Below are 27561 nucleotides of genomic sequence, written 5' to 3' on the forward strand. Positions count from 1 at the left end.
CGGTGTGGACTTGTTGGGCCGAAGGGCCTGTTTCCACACTGTAATGTAATCTAAAAAAAAAACTGCCCTCATAATTTAACTCTTTGAGCCAAGGTGCTAAATTGGTATTGCACCCATTCCAGGACTAGTATATCTTTCCTGAGGTAAAGTGCCTAGAATACAGTACTCTGAATTAGATCTAACCAGATCTTTTCATCACCATTGTGTAAAATGTATTCCTACTGTTTTCCATTCCACTCCCACTGAGATATGGTAATTTAAACTATTTCCATACTTGCTCTACTAAATTATTCTGTTCTTATGCTGTGCTTACCTTTTCACTATTTACAAATATTGTGGTATAGTAAAATTCATGCATAGTACAAATTGAAATGTGCCACCAAGCAGAAGTTCCAGTATCCCCTGACCAAGGAACTTGTGCACTTGGGAAAACAGAACCTGTACCAATGATAACCAGCACCACCATTGTGACAGCCAGCCAAACTTCACCTTGCCACTTTAATAATCAAGTATGGTTTCCCAGGTCCATTAACCACTGAAAACACTCAAGTGATTGAATGATACATGGTTACTAAAAGTATTCCCTCTCTTTTTGATTTACCAATACTATCGGTTTCAAGTGAGTCCCAAATAATAAACATGTAACTGTTTGTCTCTCATGGATCCAAAATCAATGACCTCACACTTACCTACTTTAAATTCCATCTGCTCTTATTTTTGTTACACAGTCTATAAAGAAAATCTGTTCTCCAGTTGACATTACTTAATGTGGGCTTAACATAATGCTCTCCCCCATTGCAGGTTTGATGGTAAGGTGCCTGTTATCTTACAGTTTCTGCCTTGATTAAATTCATAGTGGGAACACCTATCATCGATGACCTTCCTAACCTTCTGCAATTCAAGAGCCTTATCCCACCATCTCTGGTATTTACCTGGTATGATGGGAGATTCGCCATTGCCCGAGGGCATTCAAATTGCCCTGTTCAAAGACAGTCAGTGCCTGATTTAGGGACCTAGAACTAGTAAGACAATGTGTCCGCTGAGGGCAAACCCTTTCTGTTGCTGTGAAATCCCACTCTACATCCACTCACCTGTCCCCAGGTCCCTCTCCATTTGAGACCTTGAACAGGTAAAGTGCCAGCAGTTACCACCTCCACCTCGGTGCTTCCACGTAATAAAGAGCTTAGTAAGCAAAATTTCTTCCTCCAGACTCTTTGATCCTGAGAAAATCCCCCAACTGTATAGTTAACTGTATGATTGGCACTTACTTTGACAGTCTTTTCAAAACCAAGCATCTCATCCTGAAGAAGGGTTGATACCCGAAACATTGACTTCTCCCCCTCCTGACGCAGCCTGGCTTGCTGCATTCTTCCAGCCTCCTGTGTGTCTACTCATGCCAATTCTCCATCATTTCCATTACATACCGCTCTATGCTATCTTGCTTAGTGTTCTCATTTTCGTAATGAAAACTTTCTAATATATATTATAAAGCACCAAAATAATCCAGATTAATTGAGTGTTCCTCTCATTGCTATTTGTAGAATTTTGCTATTTATAAAACAACAGCTGCTTTCAGGCAGTCTCATACAATGTAATGCAGTCTTTTTAACTTTTCCATATTTTCCTAGGTATCGAGCTCCTGAAGTGCTATTGCGATCCTCTGGTTATAGCTCTCCAATTGATATATGGGCTGTGGGCTGCATTATGGCTGAGCTGTACACTCTGAGACCACTCTTTCCAGGGACCAGTGAAGTGGATGAAATCTTTAAAATTTGTCAAGTGTTAGGCACACCAAAGAAAGTGAGTGACATTTATGAATATGCAAATACCACTAGCTCAATTTTCCAATTGCCAGTTTAAAATCTAAACTATAGACTTTAGATGTTGAACTTATCAGTATTATTAAAAGTGTGCAAGTCAAGTGATCAAAGTCACGTGATCAAATAAATAATAATGGATAATGCAACAACCAAATTAGTGTAACTCTCAAAGTTTGGGTGAAGATTTGTAGCTCGGGTGCTCGTTGTTGTGGTTCTGTTCGCCGAGCTGGAAATGTTTGGTGCAAACGTTTCATCCCCTATCTAGGTGACATCCTCAGTGCTTGGGAGCCTCCTGTGAAGCGCTTCTGTGGTGTTTCCTCCGGCATTTATAGTGGCCTGTCCCTGCCGCTTCCGGTTGTCAGTTTCAGCTGTCCGCCGGTATATTGGGTCCAGGTCGATGTGTTTGTTGATGGAGTTTGTGGATGAGTGCCATGCTTCTAGGAATTCCCTGGCCGTTCTTTGTTTGTCTTGCCCTATAAAGGTAGTGTTGTCCCAGTCGAATTCATGGAGTCCTAGAAGCGTGGCACTCATCCACAAACTCCATCAACAAACACATCGACCTGGACCCAATATACCGGCCACTACAGCGGACAGCTGAAACAGACAACCGGAAGCAGCAGGGACAGGCCACTATAAATGCCGGAGGAAACACCACAGAAGCGCCTCACAGGAGGCTCCCAAGCACTGAGGATGCCCGGGTCGGTGTGGACTTGTTGGGCCGAAGGGCCTGTTTCCACACTGTAAGTAATCTAATCTAAAGTAATCTAATCTAATCTAAAGCGCTTCACAGGAGGCTCCCAAGGACTGAGGATGTCACCTAGACAGGGGACGAAACGTTTGCAACAAAAATTTCCAGCTTGGTGTAACTCTATTGATCACACTTTACATCTGAATAACAAGCTTGTGGGTTGAAGTCTTGCTAGAGAAACTCGCTAGAGGACATGTATAACTCTAGTATATTCTTTTGCAGTCTTCACTGAATCAGTTTTGGTTGCCTGGTTTGATAATATTCATAAATTGACAGATGTGCAGGGCCATGAGGTTAAACAGATTAAATGAAAGTACAATTCTGAAGTTGCTGAAATATTCCATAAATACCTGGTTTTGACCCCCTAGATCTATTTTGAATTTATCATCTAGGAAAATGGTAGTGCTACATATATGATGGATGAATTTGTCTATACGATGGTCATTCTAATCAATATTGTCATGAGTAGATGCATTTGCTAAATGTTAACTGGTGAGGACAAGGAGAAGTGGATGCTGTCCTTCCTTCAGGTCCCTGACCAGCTGCATGAAGCCCAGACTAGCAGTTATATTCTCAGCACTTGGTCAGCTTGATTGTCAATTGAACAACTGAGACTCTGTTGCTAAAGCCAGCCCAGAGTAGATTTTGCCCTTGACACCCTTAATCTTTCTCCAAGTAGTGTTTAGATTGAAACGTATTCCACATAAGCCAAATGATTTCCTCCATTCTGAATATTTCAGGTGGTTCCCAAACACTGTTTCATGGTCTTGATTAATTCAACTTAAGACAAAGACACATTGCTGTGTGGGTGATCCAATGGTATCATTACATGGTGGATTCTTGCTTCAGGAGATTGTTAAATTTCTGTGCCAATAAGAGTGTCTTGGGATAGATTCTTTGAAGCTATTTGCCATCTGTTAAGAGGAATGGTGTCCTTCTTTTGATTTTGGGGCTGCAGGTAAACTTAATGATTGATTGTCTTAATAATCTTAATAACCTTAATAATCTTCAGGCCTTGCTTATCGACAGCTTCCTGCAGCTTTGCAGCCTTGATTCTTCATCAACTGGATACTTAATTGGCATAATGGCAGAAGACAGAGTAATGGTGGAAGATTGCTTATTGGACTGGAGGCCTGTGACCAGTGGTGTACCCCAGGGATCGGTTCTGAGTCCTCTTTTGTCTGTCATATATATAAATGATTTGGATGTGAATATAGAAGGCATGGTTAATAAGTTTGCAGATGAAACCAAAATTGGTGGCATTGTAGACAATGAAGAAGATTTTCTAAGACTACAAAGGGATCTGATCAAATAGGTCAATGGGCTGAAAAATGGCAGATGGAGTTCAATCTGGATTAATGTGAGGTATTGCATTATGGTACAACAAACAAGGGTAGGGCTAATACAATTAATGGTAGGGCCTTGGATAGTGTTGTAGAACAGAGGGACCTGGGGGTGCAGGGACATAATTCTTTGAAATTTGCATCACAAATAGACAGCATGGTTAAAAAGGCATTTGGCATAGTTGTCTTCTTTGCTCAGTCCTTTGAGGGTAGGGGTTGGGAAGTCTTGTTCAGGTTGCACAGAACACTGGTGAGGCCTCTTCTGGAATACTGTGTCCAGTTCTGGTTGCGCAGTTATAGGAAGGATGTTATCAAGCTGGAGAGAGTTCAGAAGAGATTTACCAGAATGTTGCTGGGTATAGAAGTTTTGAGTTTTGGGAGGTTGAGAGGTGATCTAACAGAAGTTTATAAAATAATGAGAGGTATAGATAGAGTTAATGGTAGTTGTCTTTTCTCATGATGGAAAATTTCAAGACTAGGAGATACATTTTTAAGGTGTGAGGAGAGAGATTTAAAAAAAGACATGAGGTAATTTTTTTATGCAGTGCAGTTTGCATGTGGAATGAACGTTCTGAGAAAGTGGTGGATGTGGGTATAATTACAACATTTAAAAGACATTTGGATAGATACATGAATAGGAAAGGTTTGGACGGATGTGAGCCAGGAGCAGGCAGATGGAACTAGTTTAATTTGGAATTATGTTCGGCATGGGCTGGTTGGACAGAAGGCTCTGTTTCCATGCTGTATAATTCTATGACTCGCTTGTTTGGCGAGCAATAGATGTTTTGCTGAATGGTATCTGGCTTTTCCTGACAGATATGGGGGAATCTGTGAGCATTGTGCAGATCATTGATTGTATTGGCTGTCTCTTGGTCATTCTTGTCAAACTACCCTCGTCACTTCCATTAGATGAATATCAGGACCTTTGATGCTATGTTATGGTTGATATCCATGAACTTCTTCCAAAATTCTCCAATGCCTACATTATCTTTTTGGCATATTTACCTCCTCCCTCCTCACTTCCAAAGCCGCTAACATGTCTTCCAGGTGAAGCAATGATTTATCTGTATTTCATTCAATCTTGTCCACTGTATTCACTGTTCAAAACATGGTCTCCTATACATTGGGGAGGCAAAACATGGGCTGAACAATGCTTGAAGAGCGCTTATACTCTCCCTGCAAAGTCGACCCTGAACTTCCATTTGCCTGGCACTTCAACATACCTCCATGTTTCCATGTCAACATTTCTGTCTCAGGCCTGCTACAGTGTTCCAGTGAGCCTCTTTGCATGCCCGAAGATTAACATCTCATCTTCTGCTTAGGGACCCTCCAAGACACAACATTGAGTTCAATAAAGACGTCTCAAAATAAATCATCTCACACTTAACAGGATTAGATTCCTTTCAGTGTGGAAACAAGTCCACATCGACCCTCCGAACAGCAACCCACCCAGACCCATTCCCCTATATTTACCCCTTCACCTAACACTACGGGCAATTTAGCATGGCCAATTCACCTAACCTGCACATCTTTGGACTGTGGGAGGAAACCGGAGCACCTGGAGGAAACCCACGCAGACACGGAGAGAATATGCAAACTCCACACAGACAGTTGCCTGAGGCGGGAATTGAGGCGCTGTGAGGCAGCAGTGCTGATTAAGTTACATTTGCCACTGCTCTGCCCAATTACCAGCTGATCAATGTCAAACTGTAGCCTGAGACCATCCTACTCACTATCAACAACGCCACCAATTTTCATATTGTTTGCAAACTCTTACTAATTATAACATCTACATTCATATCCAAGTTGTTAATGTACATAACAAACAGCAAGGGTCCAGCGTCAATCCCTGCGGTACATCATGGCCAGAAGCTTTCAATCACAAAGGTGACCCTCCACCATCACCTTCAGCTCTGATGAAGGGTCATGTAGTCTGAACCATTAGCTTGCTTTCTCTCCGCGGATGTTGCCTGACCTGCTGTGATCTCCAGCATTTTTGTTTTCAGTACAGATTCCATAGATCGCTGAAGGTGTCAGCGCAGGGAGATGCGGCGGTGAAGATGACATACAGGATAATTGTGTTCATTACCTAATGCGTAGAATATAGGAACAGGGAAGTCTTATTTCAACCTTATAGAACATTGGTTGGGACGCAAATGGAATATTAAGTACTGTAGTGGTCACCACACTACTGGAAGGACATGATTGCACTAGAGAGAGTTCAGAAGAGATTCAGCATGATAATACCTTGGATGGAAATTTTCAGCTATGAGGAGAAACTAGATATCTTGGGTTTCTTTTTTTTTTGGAGCAGTCTGGCCCAGATGTAGACTGTTTAATTTATAATAGTCCCACTTCCCCCAGATGTCCCTCCAATGTCCCAAAAATCGGAACCCCCTTCCTCCTGCACCACCTCTCAAGCCATGCATTTATCCTGCCTATTCTTTCATTTCTACTCTGACTAGGACTTGGCACTGGTAGCAATCCTGAGATTACTATCTCTGAGGTCCTACTTTTTAACTTGGCTCGACACTCCCTAAATTGTATTTTTAGAACGTCATCCCATTTTTTACCTATATCGTTGGTGCCTGTATGCACCATGACAGCTGGCTGTTCACCCTCCCCCTTCAGAATGTTCTGCAGCCAATCTGAGACATCCCTGACCCATGCACCTGGGAAGCAGCATACCATTCAGAAGTCTTGTTTTCGACTACAAAACCTCCTACCTACTCCTTATGATTAATCTCCTATGACTATAGCCCTTACACACTTTTCCCTGCCCTTCTGTACAACAGAGTCAGCTCCGGTGCCATGAACCTGGGTACTGCTGCCATCCCCTGGTGAGTCATCTCCCCAACAGTATCCAAAAATGGTATACCTGTTTTGGAGGGAGATGACTGCAAGGAACACCTGCACTGTCTTTCTGCTCTTTCTTTGTCTTTTGGTCACCCATTTCCTTTCTCCCTCAGCAATCCTAATCTGAAAAAGAAAAAAGAACAAAGAAAATTTACAGCTCAGGAACAGGCCTTTAGGCCCTCCAAGCCTGAGCTAATCCAAATCCACTGTCTAAACCTGTCGCCCAATTCCTAAGTATCTGTATCCCTCTGCTCCCCACCTACTCATGCATCTGTCTAGATGCATCTTAAATGAATCTGCCATGTCTGCCTCTACCACCTCTGCTGGCAACGCGTTCCAGACACCCACCACCCTTTGTATAAAGTACTTGCCGTTGTATCCCCCTTAAACTTTTCAACTCTCACCTTGAAAGCGTAACCTCTCATTATTGAATCCTTCACCCTGGGAAAAAGTATCTCTATCTACCCTGTCCATACCCTTCATGATTTTGTAAACCTCAATCAGGTCCCCCATCAATCTCCTTTTTTCTAATAAAATCAAACCTAATCTACTCAACCTCTCTTCATAGTTAGCACCTTCAATATAAGGCAACATCCTCGTAAGCCTTCTCTGCACCCTCTCCAAAGTGTCCACATCCTTTATATAATGTGGCGACCAGAACTGTACACAGTATTCTAAATGTGGCCAAACCAATATTGTGTACAATTTTAACATGACCTGCCAGCTGTTATACTCAATACACCGTCCGATGAAGGCAAGCGTACCATATGCCTTCTTGACCACTCTATCTACCTGTGCAGCAACCTTCAGGGTACAATGGATCTGCACTCCCAGATCTCTCTGCCCATCCACTTTTCCCAAGGCTCTTCCATTCATTGTATAATTCACTCTAGAATTAGACTTTCCAAAATGCATCAACTCACATTTGTCTGGATTGAACTCCATCTGCCACTTTTCTGCCCAACTCTCCAGTCTATCTATATTCTCTGATAGTCCCTTATGCTTTCTACTGCTCCACCAATCTTTGTGTCATCTGCAAACTTGCTGATCATACCAACAGTGCCCTCTTCCAGATCATTTATGTATATCACAAACAACAGTGACCCCAGCACTGATCCCTGTGGAAAACCACTGGTCACCTTTCCATTTCAAGAAACTCGCTTCAATTACTATTCTCTGTCTCCTGTTGCTCAACTAGTTCTTTATCCACCTAGGTAGAACTCCTGCACACCATGTGACTTCAATTTCTCTATTAGTTTACCATGGGGAACCTTACCAAACGCCTTACTAAAATCCCTGTATATGACATCAACAGCCCTTCCTTCATCTATCAACTTGGTCACTTCCTCAAAGAATCTGCAGTGTGATCACTTTGGTAAATGTTCTATCCATGACCTCCTCAGCATCGCGGATGCTCCAGAGTGAGTCCATCGCAGGTCCAGAAGCGTCATGTGATCTAATAAGAGCTGCAGCAGGAGACACTTCCTGCACGTGAAGGAGTCAGGGACATCAGCCGCATTCTTGAGCTCCCACATTGAGCAAGAGGAGCCTAACACGGGTCTGAGATCTCCTGCCATTTTTACTCTTAAGCTTAACTTAGTCTAAATGTCATATCAAATATTGGATAAATTAGAAAAGAACAAAATAAATTTTTTTACCAATCACATGATAAAAATGAAATAGAAAAGCCTTACCTTATCAACACACCAGAGTTTATTTTGGTTCAAGAAGGATGATGGGTGGGATACACTACACGTGAAGTGATTTGGGTTCAGCCTCTGCCCAGATACATCAATTCACTCACCTTCCCAGAGCGCAATTCGACCACTCCCACTCAGCTTTGCTGCCAAAATGAAAAGGAATCTTACTTACCGACCTGGCAGTCCCCGGATCATCACTCTCACCATTCCCTCTGCTGATGAAAATGAAGCAATGAAGGGACAACAAAGTTCTAAAGAAGTGGAGGTGTGATTTTGTTAGTTAATAATGCTATTGAGTAATAGAGAAGGATGACAAAAATTAAGAAATGAAGATATGAAAACGGTTTGGCTAGAGATGAGACATAACTCAAAGTAAGAAGTCACCTGTGGGATGGTGTACAGGTGGCCCAATGTAACCACCTGGTAGAGTAGAACATAAAGGAAGAAAGAATGACAGCTTGTCAGAAGTTTTTGTCACTAATCATGGGAGATAGTAATCTTCATATAGGCTGTTGGAAAGAGATTTTAATTTTTGATTTTGGAGTCCTATGTTTAGCAGCACCGATTTGTTTTTATTTGGAGCGAATTACCAATACTGTATTGGAGAGTCATGATTTGGAGGTGCCGGTGTTGGACTGGGGTGGACAAAGTTAAAAATCACACAACACTAGATTATAGTCCAACAGGTTTATTTGGAAGCATTAGCTTTTGGGGTGCTGCTCTTTCATCAGGTGATTGTGGAGAATAAGATTGTAAGACACAGAATTTATAGCAAAAGTTTACAGTGTGATATAACTGAAAATATATATCGAAAAAACCTTGGATTTGTTAAGTCTCTCATCTTTTAGAATGATCATGTTGGTTTCAGTTCTTTCATATGTAAATCGCAAAACTTTTATAAAAAGTTACTTTTAAAAGTTCTGACTGAGGAAACTGCTTTGTTCAGCTAACAATTCTCTTTGGCCATTTCGTGTTGGCTAAAAAAAACAGATAATCATTTTATTTTACCTTCAGCCATGGGCAGCTCCAACATAGGCTAACTTCCATAGATTAAGTGGGCAAAGATGGGCTACATGTGATTCATAGAATGTCTTCTGGATAGTGTTTTTGAACAGCATGTTCTGGAGCTGACCATCAAGCAGGCCTGCTAAACATGGTATTCTGCTACGTGATAAGATGAATGAATTACTTCAAAGTGCCAGGTAGCAGTGACCATAATTTTGAATCTTACATTAACTTTGCAAGAGGGAAGAGTGGATCCCCAGCTTTTCTTAAAATTTAAAATAAAGATAATTTTGAGGGCATGAAAGCAAAGCTGGCGAAAAGTGAATTGTCAAATGAGATTAAAGGAAAGAAAAGTGCAGCACGGTTGCTTAGTGATTACCACTGCTGCCTCGCAACGCCAGGGCTATAGGTTCAATTTCAGCCTAAGGTGACTGTCTGTGTGTAATTCTCCCAGTGTCTGCTTAGGTTTCCTCCGGGTGCTCCAGTTACTGCCTTATTTCATTCCTGATGAAGGGCTCCTAGGATGCTGCCTGACCTGCTGTGCTTTTCCAGCACCACTCTAATCTAGACTCAGATCTAGACTTACCTTCCAGAGGGAACTAAGAGACTGGTCTGTGCTCTGTTTCATGGAGACTTGGCTCACTCTAGTCATATTTGCCTTACAAGCTGAGGAGCTTTCCATACATCACATGGACCTCACAGCATTCTTGCTTTAGGCAAAGGGTGGTGAAGTATGCTTCCTGGTGAACACCTCCTAGATGATCAGGCATGGCAATCCTGGCAAGCCATTACTCTCTGGACCAAAGATACCCTACAGTAAAATGTGCTCCTTACTACCTGTCACACGGGTTCACCTCTGCCATCCTAACAGCAGTCGATATACCCACCATCCAGATGTGAAGAATGCCCTGGATGAAATTTACAGTGCCACAAACACTCTGGTGCCAACATTTCCCGAGGCCTTATTGTGGCCAGTGACTTCAACCAAGCCAACCTCAAGAGACTGCTGCCAAAGTATCACCAACACATCTCCTGCCCCAGTAGAGGACCGGATATCCTGGTCCACTGCTATTCAACCATCAAAAATGCCTACTGCTCCATCCTCATCAAAACTTCAGAAAACCAAATCATAACACTGTGTTCCTCCTGGCAGCTTATAAGCAGAAGCTGAAATGGGAGGATCCTTCACAGAAAGTAGTACAATACTGGTTTAAGGTAGTGGAAGAGTGTCTCCAGACTGCTTGGAATCAGTAGACTGGACCATATTCAAGTACTGAGCAGAAAATCTGGATGATACTCCACCACTGTCACAGACTTCATTAGCAAATGTCTGAAGGACTGTATGCCAAATAAGTCAATCCAGGTGTTTCCCAACCAGAAACCCTAGATGAACTGGGAAATCCATTCATTGCTGAAGGCCAGGCATGCAGCGTTCCACTCAGTTGACCCAGACATAAACAAAAAATCCAGACATGAACTCTGCAAAGCTATCAGAGATGAGAAGAGGCAGTCTCAGACCAAGTTAGGCGCCCAAATCAACCTTACGGGTCCCCACTGCTTGTGGCAAGGCCTAAGCAACATAACAGGATACTAAATGAAGCAGAGCAAGGTAGCAGACAAAGATTACCCTCCCCCCGCGATGCACTCAAAGCTTTCTATGCTCGGTTTGAGCAGAATGCCAGCAGCATGGTGTCATCTGCCCTGACAGCCTCGAATGCACCTATTCCCTCCGTCACTGCTGCAGATGTCAGGTTGGTTTTCCTGGCAGTCAACCCAAGAAAAGCAGCAGACCAGATGGAGTCCCCAGATCCTATGCAGTCCAGCTGGCAGAGGTATTCACTGACATCTTCAACCTCTCTCTCCTGCAAGCCCAAGTCCCCATCAGCTTCAAGAAAACCACCATCATCAAGTATCTAAGAAAGCACATGCAATGTGCCTTAATGATTACCGCCCAGTAGTTCTGACCTCCATAATCATGAAGTGCTTCGAGAGACCAGCCATGGCCTACATCAGCTCTAGTCTCCCAGCCTGCCTTGATCCCTTGCAATTTTCCTACCAGCGTAACAAGTCCACAGCAGATGCCATTTCCCTAGCCCTGCAGTCATCCCTGGAACATCTGGACAACAAGGACACATACATCAGACTCCCTCTCACTGACTACAGCTCTGTCTTCAACACCATTATCCCCTCCAAACTGATCTCAAAACTCTGAGACCTAAGTCTCAGCTCCGCCCTCTTCAACTGGATCCTCAGCTTTCTGACCCACAGTCCGCAATCAGTGAAGATAGCTAACTGCACCTCCTGCATAATAACAGCCAACACCGGAACTCCCCAAGGATGCATTCTCAAACCCCTACTGTACTTCTTGCACATCCGCAACTGTGTTGCCAAATTCCGAACAAACGCCATCTACAAATTTGCTGACAACACCACCGTGGTAGGATGGATATCAAATAACTATTGATACAGAAAGGTTACAGAAAGGAGACAGAAGGCTTGGTGACATGGTGCAATGAGAACCACCTTTCTCTCAATATTAGTAAAACCAAAGAACTGATCATTGACTTCAGTACAAAAAAAGGAGAACACACCCCCATCTACATTAATTGAGCTGAAATTGAGAGAGTTGAGACTGTCAAGTTTCTAGCAGAAACAATAACCGACAACCTGTTCTGGACCTCCCATGTAGATGTAATGATCAAGCTTCCTCTTCCTCAGGTGGCTCAAGAAATTTGGAATGTCCATAAGGACCCCCACCAACTTTTACAGATGTATCATGGAAAGAAGACTGTCTGGGTGTTTAACAGCACAGTACGGCAACCGCTCTGCCCAGGACTGTAAAAAACGACAGAAGGTCGTGTGCATAGCTCAAACGATCACAGAAGCCAACCATAGACTCCATTTATGCATCTTATTGCTACTGAAAGGCTGCCAACATCACCAAAGGCCCATCCCAACCCAAAGAATGCTCTCCTACAACGTCTTCCATCAGGCAAAAGATACAGAGCTTGAACACACATCAGCAGATTTAAGAACAGCTTCTTCCCTGCCTTTATTAGATTGATAAATGAACTTTGTAACTTCAATTAATGCTGATCTTGTCTTGTGCACATCCTGTGCAATGTCACCTCTGTGCCTTACTCTGTTCAAGTTTTTTTCACCTATGATCTGTATATCCTTGCCTACTATGATCTGCCTGTACTGCTTGCAAACAAAGCAATGTGACTATAAATAAAATCAGTCAATCAATCAATAATCATGGAAGATTTTAATCTTTATATACATTAACTAGATAGGTCAGATGGGAAAACGTAGCCTGATATGATGCAAAGAATGTCTCTGGAAAGTTTCTTAAAACAGCATGTTCTGGAGCTGACCAGCAAGCAGACTATACTGGACCTGAGATTCTGTAACACAATAGGATTAATTAATGATCTTATAGTGAGGACAGCTACAGGTATCAGTGACCATAATTTTGAATTTTACATTTAGTTTGAGAGAGACAAAAGTGAGTCCAAGACTTTTAAATTTAAAATGCCAGCAATTATGAGGGCATGAAAGCATTGCTGGCAAAAGTGAATTGTAAAATTTGGTTAAAGGATAGGACAATAAAGATACAGTGGCTGACATACATTAGGTTGTTTCAGAATTTGCTGAATAGATATATTCCAATGAGTAAGAACATTTCCTCAGTTGGGACACACTATCCAGAGCTAACTAGAAAGGTTAAAGTTAAAACAAACTTGAAGAGAAAACTCATGATTGTGCAACACAGATGGTAGGTTAGAAGTTAGAAGAAGTGTTTTTAAAAAAAGTGATTGTTGGCCCCATAGAAAGTCAGACTGGAGAATTAATCATTAAAAATAAGAAAATGGCAGATGAACTGATCTTTTGAATTGCTCTTCTATAAAGAGGATGCAAGTAACATCTGAGAAACAGCAATAAATCAGAAAATGGAAGAGTGGAATGAACTCAGGAATATGACAATCATTGGGGATGTGGTGCGTGTAACTTGTTGGGGATGTGGGCTGACAAGTGCCAGGGCCCTAATGGACTTCACCTAAAATCTTAAAAGATGTGGCTAGTGAATTAGTTAATGCATTGGTTTTGAATTGCCCACACTCCCTTGATTTCGGGAAGGCCCTCTTAAATTGGAAGGTAGCAGACCTAATTACTTTATTCAAAAAGGGAAGGATACAGAAAACAGGAAATTACACGCCAGCTAGCCAACATAGAAAGCATTGAACAGTACAGCAACAGGCCCTTCAGCCCATTATGTCTGCACAGAACATGGTGCCATTCTAAACTAATCCTATCTGCCTGCCCACGGTTGGTATCCCTCTATTCCCTGCCTGTTCATGTGTGTTTCCAAATGTCTCTCAAACTTTGCTATCTACCAGATTCCTGTAAGTGCATTTGAGGAACCTACCACCCTCTGTGCAAAACAACTTATCTCCGGCATCCTCTTTAAAATTTTCCCTCTCACCCTAAACCTATTCCCCATAGTATTTGACATTTTTACCCTAGGATAAAAGACTGAATATCCACCACATCCTTGCCTCTCATAATTTTATATATTTCTCTCAGGTCACCTTTCAGCCTCTGACACTCCAGTTAAAACAATCTAAGTTTGTTCAAACTCTCCTTGAAGGTAAAACACTCCAGTTGAGGCAACTTCCTGGTAAATGTCTTTTGCACCCTTCCAGAGCCTTCACATCCTTCCTGTTGTATGGTGACCAGAACCGCACACAATGCTCCAAATGTGGCCAAACTGAAATTTTATATAGCTGCAACATAACTTGTCAATTTTTCTACTCAGTGCCTCGAGTGCTGATGGCAAGAATGCTGTGCACCTTTTTACCACCTGATCCACTTGGATGTTGCCACTATCAAGGAGTTATTGACATGAACTCCAAGATCCCTCTGTATATCAGTGTTTCTAAAGGTCCTGCCATTTACTGTATTCTTTCCTCTTGCATTTGGCCTTCCAAACTGTATCACTTTGTCTGGATTAAACTCCATCTGCTATTCCTCAGCCCAACTATACAACTAATCTATATCCCAATTTTTGAGTGTCAAGATGTAATTAGAGCTAAGTATCCCAGTGTATGAATTACAACAAAATTACTGTACAGGCACCACAAGTAATTAGGAAAAGTGATAGCATGTTATCAATTATCGCAGTGGGGATTAAATGTAAAAATTAGGAAAGATATGCTTCAGTTAAACAAAGCATCATGAGACCATATTTGGAGTACTGTGCTCAGTATCGGTCAGGCAGCATCTAGGGAACAGGAGAATCGACGTTTCGGGCATTAGCCCTTCTGAAGTGGAAGAGATACGGTGGAGGGCATCGTGTTTTTCCAGCAACACATTTCCATCTCTGATCCCCAGCATATGCAGACCTCACTTTCTCCTCAGTATCGGTCAGCTTAATTAAGGGAGAATATACACGGGACTTGCATTTAACTCATTTCAAAGAAGATTTACCAAAGTGATACCTGAAATTATTGGATTACCTTAAGAGGAAAGATAGGGTGGGCTGTGCTAGTGTCAGCTGGAGTTCAGAAGAGTAAGGATCAACTTGATTTAAACATATAAGGTTCTGAGGAATATGTTAAGTTAGATACATTAGATGGGGAGAGAGTGTCTCCTCTTATAGAACTAGAATCACTGTTTACAGTGAAGAGTCATCCATTTTGAAACAGAGGCAATTTTTTTTTCACTTCTCAGATGATAGAGAGTCTTTGAAACTCTCATCCTGAAATGCTGTGGAAGCAGAGAGCCTGAGCATTTTTAAAGAAATGTAGATAGATGGGGCTGTTTCCAAATGTGAGTAAATCCTCTCTCTAAGACTCTTCTCCACTAATGTCCTGCCACCAACTTAGCTCTGAATGTCCTCCAGGGAATTGCGTCTGTCTCAGTATGAACTAACTGCTGAATTATTTAATTCAGAATTGGCTTTTTGTGCTTCAGTTTGAAATGTCATATAAAACACTCCACCTAGATTATCTTCATCTCTCCGGAAACGTTTCAGCTACCTTTTCATTTGTTCATCATGTCACATCAACCCTTACTGGTGGATTTTTAACCCATCATTCTAGTCACTATGCAGAAGGGAAAAATACTAGGAACAATGATCCTGTAATTATTCTGTTTCTTGACCCTTCTTTGGGCACTGTAATTATGGGCAAAGTAAAGACATTTAGTCTTGCTGTTAGATCTCATGTTTTCCAGTGAGAGTCCAAGTACGGTGGTAGATTCAAGTACAATTTTGTTTCGGTACAACTTCATTACATCTTCATCTTTTCATTGCAGCAAGGCACACAAAAGCTTCAGATTGTGTTATACAATTTTTGTAAACGTAGAGCGCAACCACCAACCAAACTACTCCCCCCCACCCCCGATTTCTGTTGGTCAGCGGCACCAGTTATCCCTCTGTAATCGGCTCTCAGGTACAGCATCTTACACAACTGAGCTTGCTAATCACTGAGATGGACAGGCCTGTGGTCCACCTCTGGTCCTTCATGATGTTTTCTAGACTTTCTTATCTATCTCCTTGAGGCTTTTCACAATGGTTACTGTATTCAAATAACATTTGCCAGCTACACCATGTTAACTGCCAATTAATTGGATATTTGACTATTACTTCAGGAACCTTTAAATTCGTCATTACAGAAATATTATTGATTTTTGATTAGTTCCAATAAAGTTATGTGGTTACACCTAATATTATAATTCTTTAACTAACAAGTTGTGTCTTAATGTGCTCATTCAATCCACATTCCAATATCTGCTAATCTCTGTATTCATTCCTCCCTGCAATGATAAGGGAGTTGGGGGACACTTTTGCTGTCTGAAACTGATTTGAATTTTTTCCTCTAATACTTTTGGTGATTTTTTTTGTATGTAAGTGGATCTAAGCTACTTCAGAGTCTGTATCTATGATTATGTGGAGGATCTTAACTAAAACCTACTCTTAATATTGTAACAGGTTGATTAAATAATTCAAGAGTAATAACTAATTAGTGTGAAATGTTCTTATCTATGTAAGCAATTGCAGCTGTACATTCTATCTCATCTAAGCAGTCTTGATTATACTGAGTTAATTAGTTCTACTTGCAGAGACTTATTAAGCAAGTATTTTCCCACACGCTCTAATTACCTGTCAGCCATGTTTTTCTGGATTAGCCATGGGCAGCCATCAGCCATTTTGTGCTGCTCAGTCATGGGTAATCCTAACACGTGCCAAATCATTACACAGAAGTAAGTCTACTCTATCAATACATAATTACTTCTGATAAAAATCACTTTCCAGTTGTACTTCATATATCAATTCCATTTATTAATACCTTAGATCCCATCGAACTCTCTGGAAAGAAAACTAAGTTTTTCTCCAGTATGCGTTATTCTAGTGCCCCTGTATCTCTTAGTATGGATTTACCTGCCTCATCTGGAAAAAAAAAGAATTACCTTCTCTTTCAACAAAAATCCTGAATACTTTTCATCTACCTTACATATTTCTTTACTAATGACAGAATTCATGTCCAGTCTTTTTGTTACAGTTAGAGTTACATCCTAGTCTTTAGCATCATCATTTGAGTTTCCTCCTCCAATTTTATATATTCCTATAAATTCCATGGGTTTATATCGCAACCTCCGATATTCTGAATGCATGTGGCCCGACTAATTACGACAGAAACGTTTAATCTTTCAAATTTAACCTCAACTCTCAGCAATTTCTTAATCTGAGGAGGAGTACTTAGGTATTCCCTACAATCCATTCTCTGTGCTGGTTACCTGCCTTCCTTTCGCTCTGCCACTTTTTGATTTGATCAATGGTGGAAGAAGGTTTATGGATCAGTTCATAAACCTTTCCTCAGATGGCGATGTCTAACTTTAAATTGAGGGGCGATAGATGTAGGACAGATATCAGAGGCAGTTTCTTTACTCATGGAGTAGTAGGGGTGTGGACTGCATTGCCTGCAACAGTAGTAGACTTGCCAACTTAAAGGACATTTAAATGGTCATTGGATAAGCATATGGACGAGAATGGAATAGTCTAGGTTGGATGAGCTTCAGATTGGTTTCACAGGTCAGCATAATATCAAGGGCCGAAAGGCCTGTACTTCGCTGTAAAGTTCAAAAAATAATGTTCAAAATAATCAGCAGCCATTACAACTGCTTATCTCTCCATTGCTACCCATTGGTTTTCTGCATGCAATTTTTTATTCTTTTAAAACAGCAATTTCTCTGTGAGCATGATAAATATTCTCAGCCTTTAATGCTCTTATCAACCTATCAAAATTATTTTGTTTCACTCTCTCAAACTCAGCATAAGTTTATGCAGGCTGTTTCCATAAGTTCCAAAGCCTCTTGCTATATGCTTCTGGGACCAACTCTTACATGCTTACAATAGCCTTTCCCATCCCATCATAATTCCTAGATTATTCCTCCGACAGGAATGCATAAATTTCATGTTCATTACTAATTAAATTGCTTTGCATAGGCAGGGTCTAATCTGCTTTTGGTCAACTCATTTGAATTGCTATCTTCTCAACTGACATGAGAAATGCTTCCACGTGCTTCTCTTCAAGTATCGGCAAAGCCTGCACTAACTTAAACATCTCCTAAATGAACTGTGGATTGTGACTAGAATCTTCCTCTTCCAAGCTTCCCTTACCTTCTGATTTAGTTGGCTTAAGATTATATAAATTTATAATTTAAATTCTGTTTCTTTCTTTTTTTCCTTCCGGTCTCTCTCTCTCTTTCTGCATTTTGGAATTCCCATGTTTAAGTTCTAGTTCCTTTGGAGTTCCAACTCCAATTTCTTTATCTCCAATTGCTTTGTCTGCAACCCAAGCTTCATTGATGCATCTTTTGTGTAACCTAGATGGTTTAGACTTTCTATTTTCATTAAATCTAACTGTTCCATTGATAAATCTATAATGCCTGCCTTTTCTGCTTGCCTCGGAACTTTATTTCCTGCCTGCAACTGAAACTTCTGATCTTCAAAAAAAAATCTTCAACAATTTCCAGTGCCATATTAAGTCTGTATAAAAACTTGATGTCAGATATCCACTGTAAGTCAATTTCAGACCTGCATTGTCTGTGTTTCAAACTCTGACTTGAGGCCCCAGTTATGTTATGATATGGAGACAGTTAGCCAAATCAGATCAGCATCCCCATCCCTGTAGGCACAACACAACAAAGCTAAAATACTCAATGACCTGAAAATTGCCCAATGGTTTATAGCCAGATTTTTTGAATAACCGATACCAGATACAAAGAGGGTTTATAGCTTAAACGAAACAACTAACAATTTATTAATAATACAATAGCTTCAAAAGAGCAAGTTAAACACCAAAGTAATATAATTAATGTCTCAGATTTAAATCTGATCTCCCTTAATTCTTTAATTCCAGGACTTGTACCCTTGGTGGTAAGGTCCTGGGGAGTTCTGCTTAACAAAGAGACTTAGGAGTGTAAGTTCATAGTTCCTTGAAAGTGGAGTCACAGGTAGATAAGACAGTGAAAAAGGTGTTTGGTTTGTTAGCCTTTATTGGTGAGTCCACTGATAATAGGAGTTGGGGACCATGTAGCGAGTGTACAGGACATTGGTTAGGCCACTGTTAGAATACTGCATGCAATTCTCGTCTGCCTCCTATAGGAAAGATGTTGTGAAACTTGAAAGGGTTCAGAAAAAATTAACAAACATGTTGCCAGGCTTGGAGGTTGAGAGGAATTCTGTTAGAATTATACAGAGTCAGATCTGGAGAGAGGAGGTAGAGAAAAACTGGTCCTTTGGCGTTAGGATCAAGAACAAGAAGCCACAGATTTAACATAATTCACAAAAGAAGCAATGCCACTATTGAAGAAACATGTTCTTGCAGCAAAGGTTAAAAACATGGAATTACTACCCCTGAATGTAGTGGAGGTAGGTGTAATCAACAATAGGGAGAGACTGCATAGACTGGGGCTATTTTCCCTGGAACATCGGATGCTGAAGGGTGACTTTATAGAAGTTTATAAAATCATGAGGAGTGTGGATAAGGTAAATAGACAAGGTCTTTTTCCTGGAGTGGGGAGTCCAAAACTTGATGGCATACATTTAAGGTAAGAGGGGAAAAAAATTTAAAAGGAACTTTAGGGGCAATTCTTTCATGCAGTGGGTGGCGCATGTATGGAATGAGCTGCCAGAGGAAGTTATGGAGGCTGATGCAATTATAACATTTAAAAGGCATCTGGATGGATATATGAGTTGGAAGGGTTTAGAGGGATTTGGGCCAAGTGCTGGCAAATGGGACGAGATTAATATAGGATTTCTGATTGGCATGGACATATTAGACGAAAGAGTGTATTTCCATGCCTATGACTCTAAGCATGGAAACTATGTTAAATACTTATCAAACCTCAACAAGAGTATTGTATCCAGTTCTTTGTAGTACACTATATAATCCAGTTCTTTGTAGTACACTAAATACTCCAGTTCTTTGTAGTACACTATATAAGGATGTGAAAGCATTAGAAAAAATACACAAAAGATTCGCAAAAATGGTTCTAAGCATGACAAATTTCAGTTACCTAGATTAGAGAACATTGGGAATGTTTTTTTTTGATGAAGAAAGGTTGAGAGGACTTCTGTTAGAATTATACAGTCAGGTCTGGAGAGAGTAGGTAGAGAAAAACTGGTCCTTTAATGTTAGGATCAAGAACAAGAAGCCACAGATTTAACTTAATTCACAAAAGAAGCAATGCTACTGTTGAAGAAACATGTTCTTCCAGCAAAGGTTGAAAACATGGAATTACTACCCCTGAATGTAGTGGAGGTAGGTGCAGTCAAAGCTTTAAGGCAGCAGTTGGATTATTATCTGAAAAAGAAGAATGTGCGGGCCAATAGCGAGAAGGCAGGTAAGAGGCACTAGGTGAAAAGCCCCTTCAGAGAGCGTCATAAATACTAGCCTCATTGGCTTCTTTCTGTGCTGTAACCATTCTGTGATTGTGTGAAATCTGTAAATTGTTTAATTCAATTGTCAAACATTTGCTAGGAAGAAGCCAGTAGCTAGAGCACAGAGTTTTCATTGAAACTGAAACAATAGTCTTCCTCAAATTTAAACAGAGTAAATGAAAGTAATGTATTTACTCCTTTGTGAAAACTGAACTACATTCAAACAATAGAAAAAGCAACCTACTATCATTGACAATTGGCAATACAGCATTGCCTAGTTTAAAACAATCATTGTGTTGAAATATTGAAATTACAATCAGTGTGGATTGTCTAATGATATGCCACAACTAATGGAATATAATTTAGACATAGTCACATTTATTGTCACAGTGACAATTTTGTATTATAATAGATTTACTTTATAACTATTACCTTTTGCTTTTTATCCTACAGAATGATTGGCCAGAAGGTTATCGGCTTTCACTTGCTATGAATTTCCGATTTCCACAGTGTGTACCCACACATCTGAAGACATTGATTCCCAATGCTAGTGATGAAGCAATACAACTAATGAAAGACATGCTTCATTGGGATCCGAAAAAAAGGCCAAATGCCAGTCAAGTAAGTCAACAGACAATGGAATATTTTATGATTCTGCATACCTAAACACAACTTGGAGAATTAGAGCTGCACATTTCTTAGGCATCCCACCAGAATCACACTATTTGGTTTCGCATATTTATCATTATGTTATTGAACCAATATACAAAGCTGTAATAAGGAAAATATTAAGATCAGTTAACATCTAAATTACATTCTTGAACAATTCTAATTGCAGAACTTGTACAAATCAATATCAAAACACCACTGGCTGTAAAAACATCCAATATTTGAAAGCTTTATGACATTTTCCCTTTGTCAAGTATTCTATAAATAAGTAGCAGACTGAAAGCATTATCATTCCAATTTCTGCTTTCTCACAGGATACAGTGAATCATTGAGAATACATTTAACAAGTAGTTCAAATGTTGCACCTCGAATTATTAGATTAGCAGTCATATGTAAGGTTGTATGGTTGTATATTTCAGAAATGGTTCATCATAGTACAGTCATATGGATTACAATATTCTACTTATTTGTGCCTCAGTATTCTCATCGACAACAATGTCATAGTACAGTCATGTGGATTACAATTAAAAGACAGTAAGAAAAGGCACTGATGTAAGAGCAATTAGTATGCTGATAATTGATAATCAGTTCATATATATTTGCTCAACGTTTGCAGGAAGGTGATCCCTGTATATCCTTTTTTAAGGCTGGTGCAGGGCAGCCAATTCGAAGTTTTAAGAAGTGTTCCAAAAATTCCTTCTTTACCCCCAAATGCATAGGCATCAAAATAGCTGCCAGGAGAAAGTGAGGACTGCAGATGCTGGAGATCAGAGTCGAGAGTGTGATGCTGGAAAAGCACAGCAAGTCAGGCAGCATCCGAAGAGCAGGAGAATAAATGTTTCAGGCAAAAGCCCATCATCAGGAATGAGGCCCATTCCTGGCCTAGTGGGGCCTCATTCCTGATGAAGATCTTTTGCCAAAAACATTGATTCTCCTCCTCCTCGGATGCTGCCTGACTAGCTGTGCTTTTCCAGCATCATACTTTTGAATCAAAATAGCTGCCACCAACCCATACCATCTCAGAATAAGATCCAACCCTTGTTCTGGAACTCTCTCCTTTTAGCAACAAAACTGCATTTTTGTTATTATTGTTATTCCCTGACTTAGAAAACTGATCAAATTATTTATCACATTTTAAGTAAAAACAAGTTCCTCTTAATTAGTCGAGACATAGAATTTAAGAGCACAAATGTTGTGTTTGAACTATATAAAACATTGGTTATGCCAGAGGTAGAGTATTATGTGCAGTTCTGGAATCCAAATTATAGGAGTCATGTGAGGAGAAAGTGAGGTCTGCAGGTGCTGGAGATCAGAGCTGAAAATGTGTTGCTGGAGTGACAGTGCAGAGGAGAGTCACCATGATGTTGCATGGGCCAGGGTGTTTCAGTTAAGAAGAGAGATTATACAGATGGGGGCTGTTTTCCTTAGAGCAGATAAGATTCAGAGGGGTTATGATTGAGATGTATAAAATAGGTAGACAGGAAAAAATGTTTTGCTTTGTTGGAGATTTCAATGACCAGTTGCATAGCTTGAAGGCAGAAGGTTTAGACAAGATGTGGGGAAAAACCTTTTCATCCAGAGGTTGTATGAATCTGGAACACACTGCCTGTAAGGTAGATATTGAAACACTCACAACCTTTAAGAAGTGTTTAGATGTGCACTTACAAATACAAGGCAGACAAGGCTATGGATTAAGTGCTGGAAAATGGAATTAGAATAGTTAGATGATTGTTTGCGACCAGTGCAGTTGTGATGGGCCAAAGGGCCTTTATCTGTGTAGTCGATTTTTATGACTAACGTTTTATTTAAGTTTACTTCCTACTAATTCATGTTTCTGTTGTGTTGTGCTATTCAAGATATAATGCTTACTTTAGTAATATAGAGTGTAGCAGCAGGTCAGGCAGTATCTGAAGAGCAGGAGAATCGATGTTTCGGGCATAAACCCTTCATCAGGCTTATGCCCGAAACGTCGATTCTCCTGTTCCCTGGATGCTGCCTGACCTGCTGCGCTTTTCCAGCAACACATTTTCAGCTCTGATCTCCAGCATCTGCAGACCTTATTTAGTAATAACCAATTTTACAAATGGGAAAACATAACTGATAATTTGTTTACTTTAATGCAGTCATTATTCATTCATTTAAAGATAGCAAATACTCACTAGCAGGTTTACTCCACAGAATGATGTTCTACAATCTCTGTGATGGCAGTCTTAGTCAATTAATGCAAGAGAACATAACTAATCCTTCTCTTGCAGTCATTCAAATGATAACTATGTTGTCACATTGGAGCATCATCAATTTCAAGTTAGATCGGGGCCAAAAGGCCCTCACCAACTTTATTTTTGTGATCTTTAGTTTGTTCTGTTACTAATGATTTTAAAATTAATTCTTAACCTTAACTTTGTACTTTTTTAGACACTACGATATCCATATTTCCAAGTCGGCCAATCTTTAGGTAATACAGTGCAATATGTGCAATGGCCAAAGTTACAGAACAAAATGGCTCAGCCAACAGAACTCAAGCAAGTAACTTTGCCAAAGTATGAATCTCTGCCTCAGTCTCCACAGTCTGTACTTTCTTCTCAATCTCAGCTAAACAGAACTCATCAACCATTTCAACAGGTGCAAATGCCGTTGCAGACTGTTAACCGAGAACCTCAAAAAGAGATGTTCAAATTCAAGCAAACCATTCTTCCCTCCATCATTAACAACACCTATCAGGTAATTTGAGAGCTCATTATCATCATGACTATTGTGGAAGATCGGATATGTTAATGAAAAATGCATTAGTCTTTTTACTGAAACTAGCCCAGAATGAATTGGGATTAGTTGAACTACCAGTAATAGAGAGCTGTTTCTGTAGTGACTTTTGGTCTAGAGTTATGGGCATAAGTCACTATTGTTCAATCATGGCTGTGGAAAGAAGGCTGAGCAGCAGACAAGATATCTATCTATTTTTGAGTAATTCATGTTTGTCACTGCAAGCAAAGTGATGTGAACACTGTTACCTCAAAGCTATGGTATCATGCAACCTAAAAGATCCTTTCATATGCTGCACACAAGCCGTCCCTTTTATGTGTATGCAAGAAAGTATGCAAGAACCCCTGCAGTTAAACTAATCACCACAAAATTCAAAATATGTTAAGAGGTATATTGCCCTTTTGCATTTTTTCATAAGTTCTGTTGTTCAGTCCTGTTCCCACTGTTTCAGTATCATGTATTGGAAAAAGACAACAGTTCATTTTATAATGTTTTTTAATAATTCATTAGTATCTAACAACAAGGAAAGTGTGCATCCCTTCACTCATGTCACCTGTACTATTTTCTGAGTTGAATTTAGTATCTGTGTAATCTTGTTGTGTCACTTTTTATGAGACAGTTTGCATGTCTTATCCAGAGTGAATTACAAACAGAGTGAGGACTTTAAAAATGCAGGGTTTTTTTGTCTTTAGGACTTTAAAATGTGTATTTTAGTGACTGTAGGAATTGGGTGTGGAGGGGGAAGGAAATATGAAGCAATTCAAACAGTAACAGTAAAAATGTAGATAAGTAAGTAAACAACCTGTAATTATCTAGCTCTACATTGATAACATCGAATTTAATGAAGTAAAGAACATCTCTATAAAAGGAATCCCCATTGCTTTAAAGAAAAATCTGATATATGTAAATAAAAAGTAGCAATTAAGGGGTTTGTAAACTAAATCATATACTTATGAAACATAAAACCTAGCCCTTTAAATAAATTTATGGGACCAGCAATTTCTTTCGCAAGTGAAAATTTCGGGAAACATTTTATGATATGGATAAGGATGTATGTGGAAAGTCATGCTGTTCAAGTTTCAGAGTTCCATGTTTTATCTAATTAACCATCACTTCCAGGGGCCTCTATTATTGACCAGACCAAACCCCCTTAAAACATATCAAGCAGACAGCCTAGACCCTAACTTCTGTCGTATTTAGAGGCAAGTGAAAACGCTGCATTCCAGATTCAATTGGTCAAATGACTAGGCTTTAAGCAAAACATAAATGATATAATCCCAACACTATGGAAACAGGACCTCCAGCCCAACAAGTCCACACCAACCCTCCAAAGAGTAACTCACCCAGACCCATTGCCCTATTAATCTATATTTCCCGTGACTAATGCACCTAATCTACACATCCCTGAACACTATGATCAGTTTCCCATGGCCAAACTCCACAGTTAAAATACAGACAATAATAGAAGAATTGGTATTATTATAATTCTATAGAAATACTTAATAAAGTAATATTTAAGTACTACTCATCAACAGTTCCAATATAGCAGCATCCTGTAAACCGACCCTTGGCAAAGACAAATTCAGCAAAATAGATTTCCTTCACTTATGATCTCCTCCAGATCAGGAAAAAGGAAAACCAAGAGAACAAATCCAACAGCAGAGAGAGAGGATGAGAGAGAACTCAAGCTTTTTGCGGCAGTAGACAGAGAGAGAACTGTATCTAGGAGCTTCAACTCCAAAACACCCAACTCCAACAACTAAAGCAAAAACTAAAAGCTTGAGTCTCTGTATCAGTTTGACTGCACCCACCCACATTTCCTTTGTTTCATTTTTAAAAAGCCCCAAAACTATTTAGTCTGCTTTTCATGGAACAGATACCTTGGCACCAAGTTGACAACACCTCTCTTCAAGAGAACCAGAACCAGGACCGTGCCTTTAAGAACTATCCTTCTTAAAGGCACGTATCATCACGTTTCTCCTCCTGCTCTTGCATGATTACCTCTGCATTCTGTGAGGATCTATCATGTTTCTCATCTACGCTGCCCTTCAGCAATATCATCGAAGAACACAGCATTGGTTTTCACATTTACACTAACTGCACTCAGCTGTACCTTGACTTTCTTCCAACTCCTCCACTGTTGCTAAATTGTTGGAGTACTCTTCCAGCATTCAGTACTAGATTTCCACCAATTGGATATTTGCAAGAGTGAAATTATTGTTGTTCATCCCCACTCCAAACTCCATGGCCGAGGTACTAATCCTATCGTCTAAGATTCGTATTTTAAATGCTATAATTGTACCAGCCTGCAACATTTTGTCTGGCAGCTCATTCCATATACACACCACCCACTGCGTGAAAATGTTGCCCCTTAGGTTCTTTTTATATCTTTCTCCTCTCACCCTAAACCTGTGCCCTCTAGTTCTGGACTCCCCCATCCCAGGGAAAAGGCTTTCACTATTTATCCTATCCATGCCCTTCATGATTTTATAAAATCTTATGAGGTCACCTCAGTCTCCGACGCTCCAGGGAAAACAGTCCCAGCCTATTCAGCTTCCAACTCTGGCAATATCCTTGTAAATCTTTTCTGACCCTTTCTGAACCCTTTCAAATTTCACAACATCCTTCCGATAGAGCCTAGAATTGCGCATAATATTTCAAAAGTGGCCTAACCAATGTCCTGTACAGCCGCAACATGACTTCCCAACTCCTATACTGAATGTTCTGACCAATAAAGGAAACAATATCAAACGCCTTCTTCACTATCCTATCTATCTGCGACTCTACTTTCAAGGAACTATGAATCTGCACTCCAAGGTCTCTATGTTCAGCAACAGTCCCCAGGACCTTACCAAATTCTGCTCTGATTTGCCTTTCCAAAATGCAGCACTCTATTTTTATCTAAATTAAACTTCATCTGCCATTTCTCAGCCCTTTTATCCATCTTATCAAGATCCCGTTGTACTCTAATGTACCCTTCTTCGCTGTTCACGACACCTCCAATTTTGGTGTCATCTGCAAACTTACTACCTATACTTCCTATCTTCACATCTGATTCATTTATATAAATGATGAAAAGTAGTGACCAAATTCATACAGCACAGAAGAGGCCCTTCAGCCCATCAGGTCTGCACCGACCTATCTACACTAATCCCCATTCCGACACCTGGTCCATAGTTTTAAATTTTGCTTTCCAAAAGTTATGAGGTTTCCCATTTCTGCCAGCATTTGAGGCAGTGCATTCTAGTTTCTCACCACCCTCTAGGTGAAAAGACCTTTTTCCTCAAATTGCCTCTGAACCTCCTACCTTCCACCTTAAAACTAATCTTCCTTATTAATGACCCTTCAACTAAAGAGAATGGATGTTTACGATCCACCCTATCTGTGCCCCGCCTATAATCTTATACACCTTTATCAGGTCCCCCCTTAACCTTCTCTGTTTGAAAGAAAACAACCTGAATGACATGGTGACTCAGTGGTTAGCACTGCTGCCTCGCAACACCAGGGACCAAGGTTTGATTCCCACCTCGGGCGTCTATCTGGGTGGAGTTTGAACATTCTCCCCGTGTCTGCATGGGCTTCCCCTGGGGGCTCCGGTTTCCTCCCACTGTCCAAAGATGCGCAGATTAGGTGAATTAGAGTCATAGAGATGTACAGCATGGAAACAGACCCTTCGGTGCATGCCGACCAGATATCCCAACCCAATCTAGTC

The 27561-nt window shown here is 40.4% G+C and overlaps 1 protein-coding gene across 1 annotated transcript in view; it reads left to right on the forward strand.

Annotated features, from left to right (window-relative positions):
* mak (male germ cell-associated kinase) overlaps positions 1-27561 on the forward strand; it is a 230485-nt gene that overhangs the window by 113395 nt on the left and 89529 nt on the right. The window contains exons 7-9 of the mRNA XM_043719022.1: positions 1629-1800; positions 20874-21041; positions 23505-23810. Of these exons, the coding sequence (XP_043574957.1) occupies positions 1629-1800; positions 20874-21041; positions 23505-23810 (646 nt within the window). The remainder of the gene's footprint in view (positions 1-1628; positions 1801-20873; positions 21042-23504; positions 23811-27561) is intronic.

The sequence above is a fragment of the Chiloscyllium plagiosum genome, chromosome 29, assembly GCF_004010195.1.
Source record: "Chiloscyllium plagiosum isolate BGI_BamShark_2017 chromosome 29, ASM401019v2, whole genome shotgun sequence".
NCBI classification, from domain to species: domain Eukaryota; kingdom Metazoa; phylum Chordata; class Chondrichthyes; order Orectolobiformes; family Hemiscylliidae; genus Chiloscyllium; species Chiloscyllium plagiosum.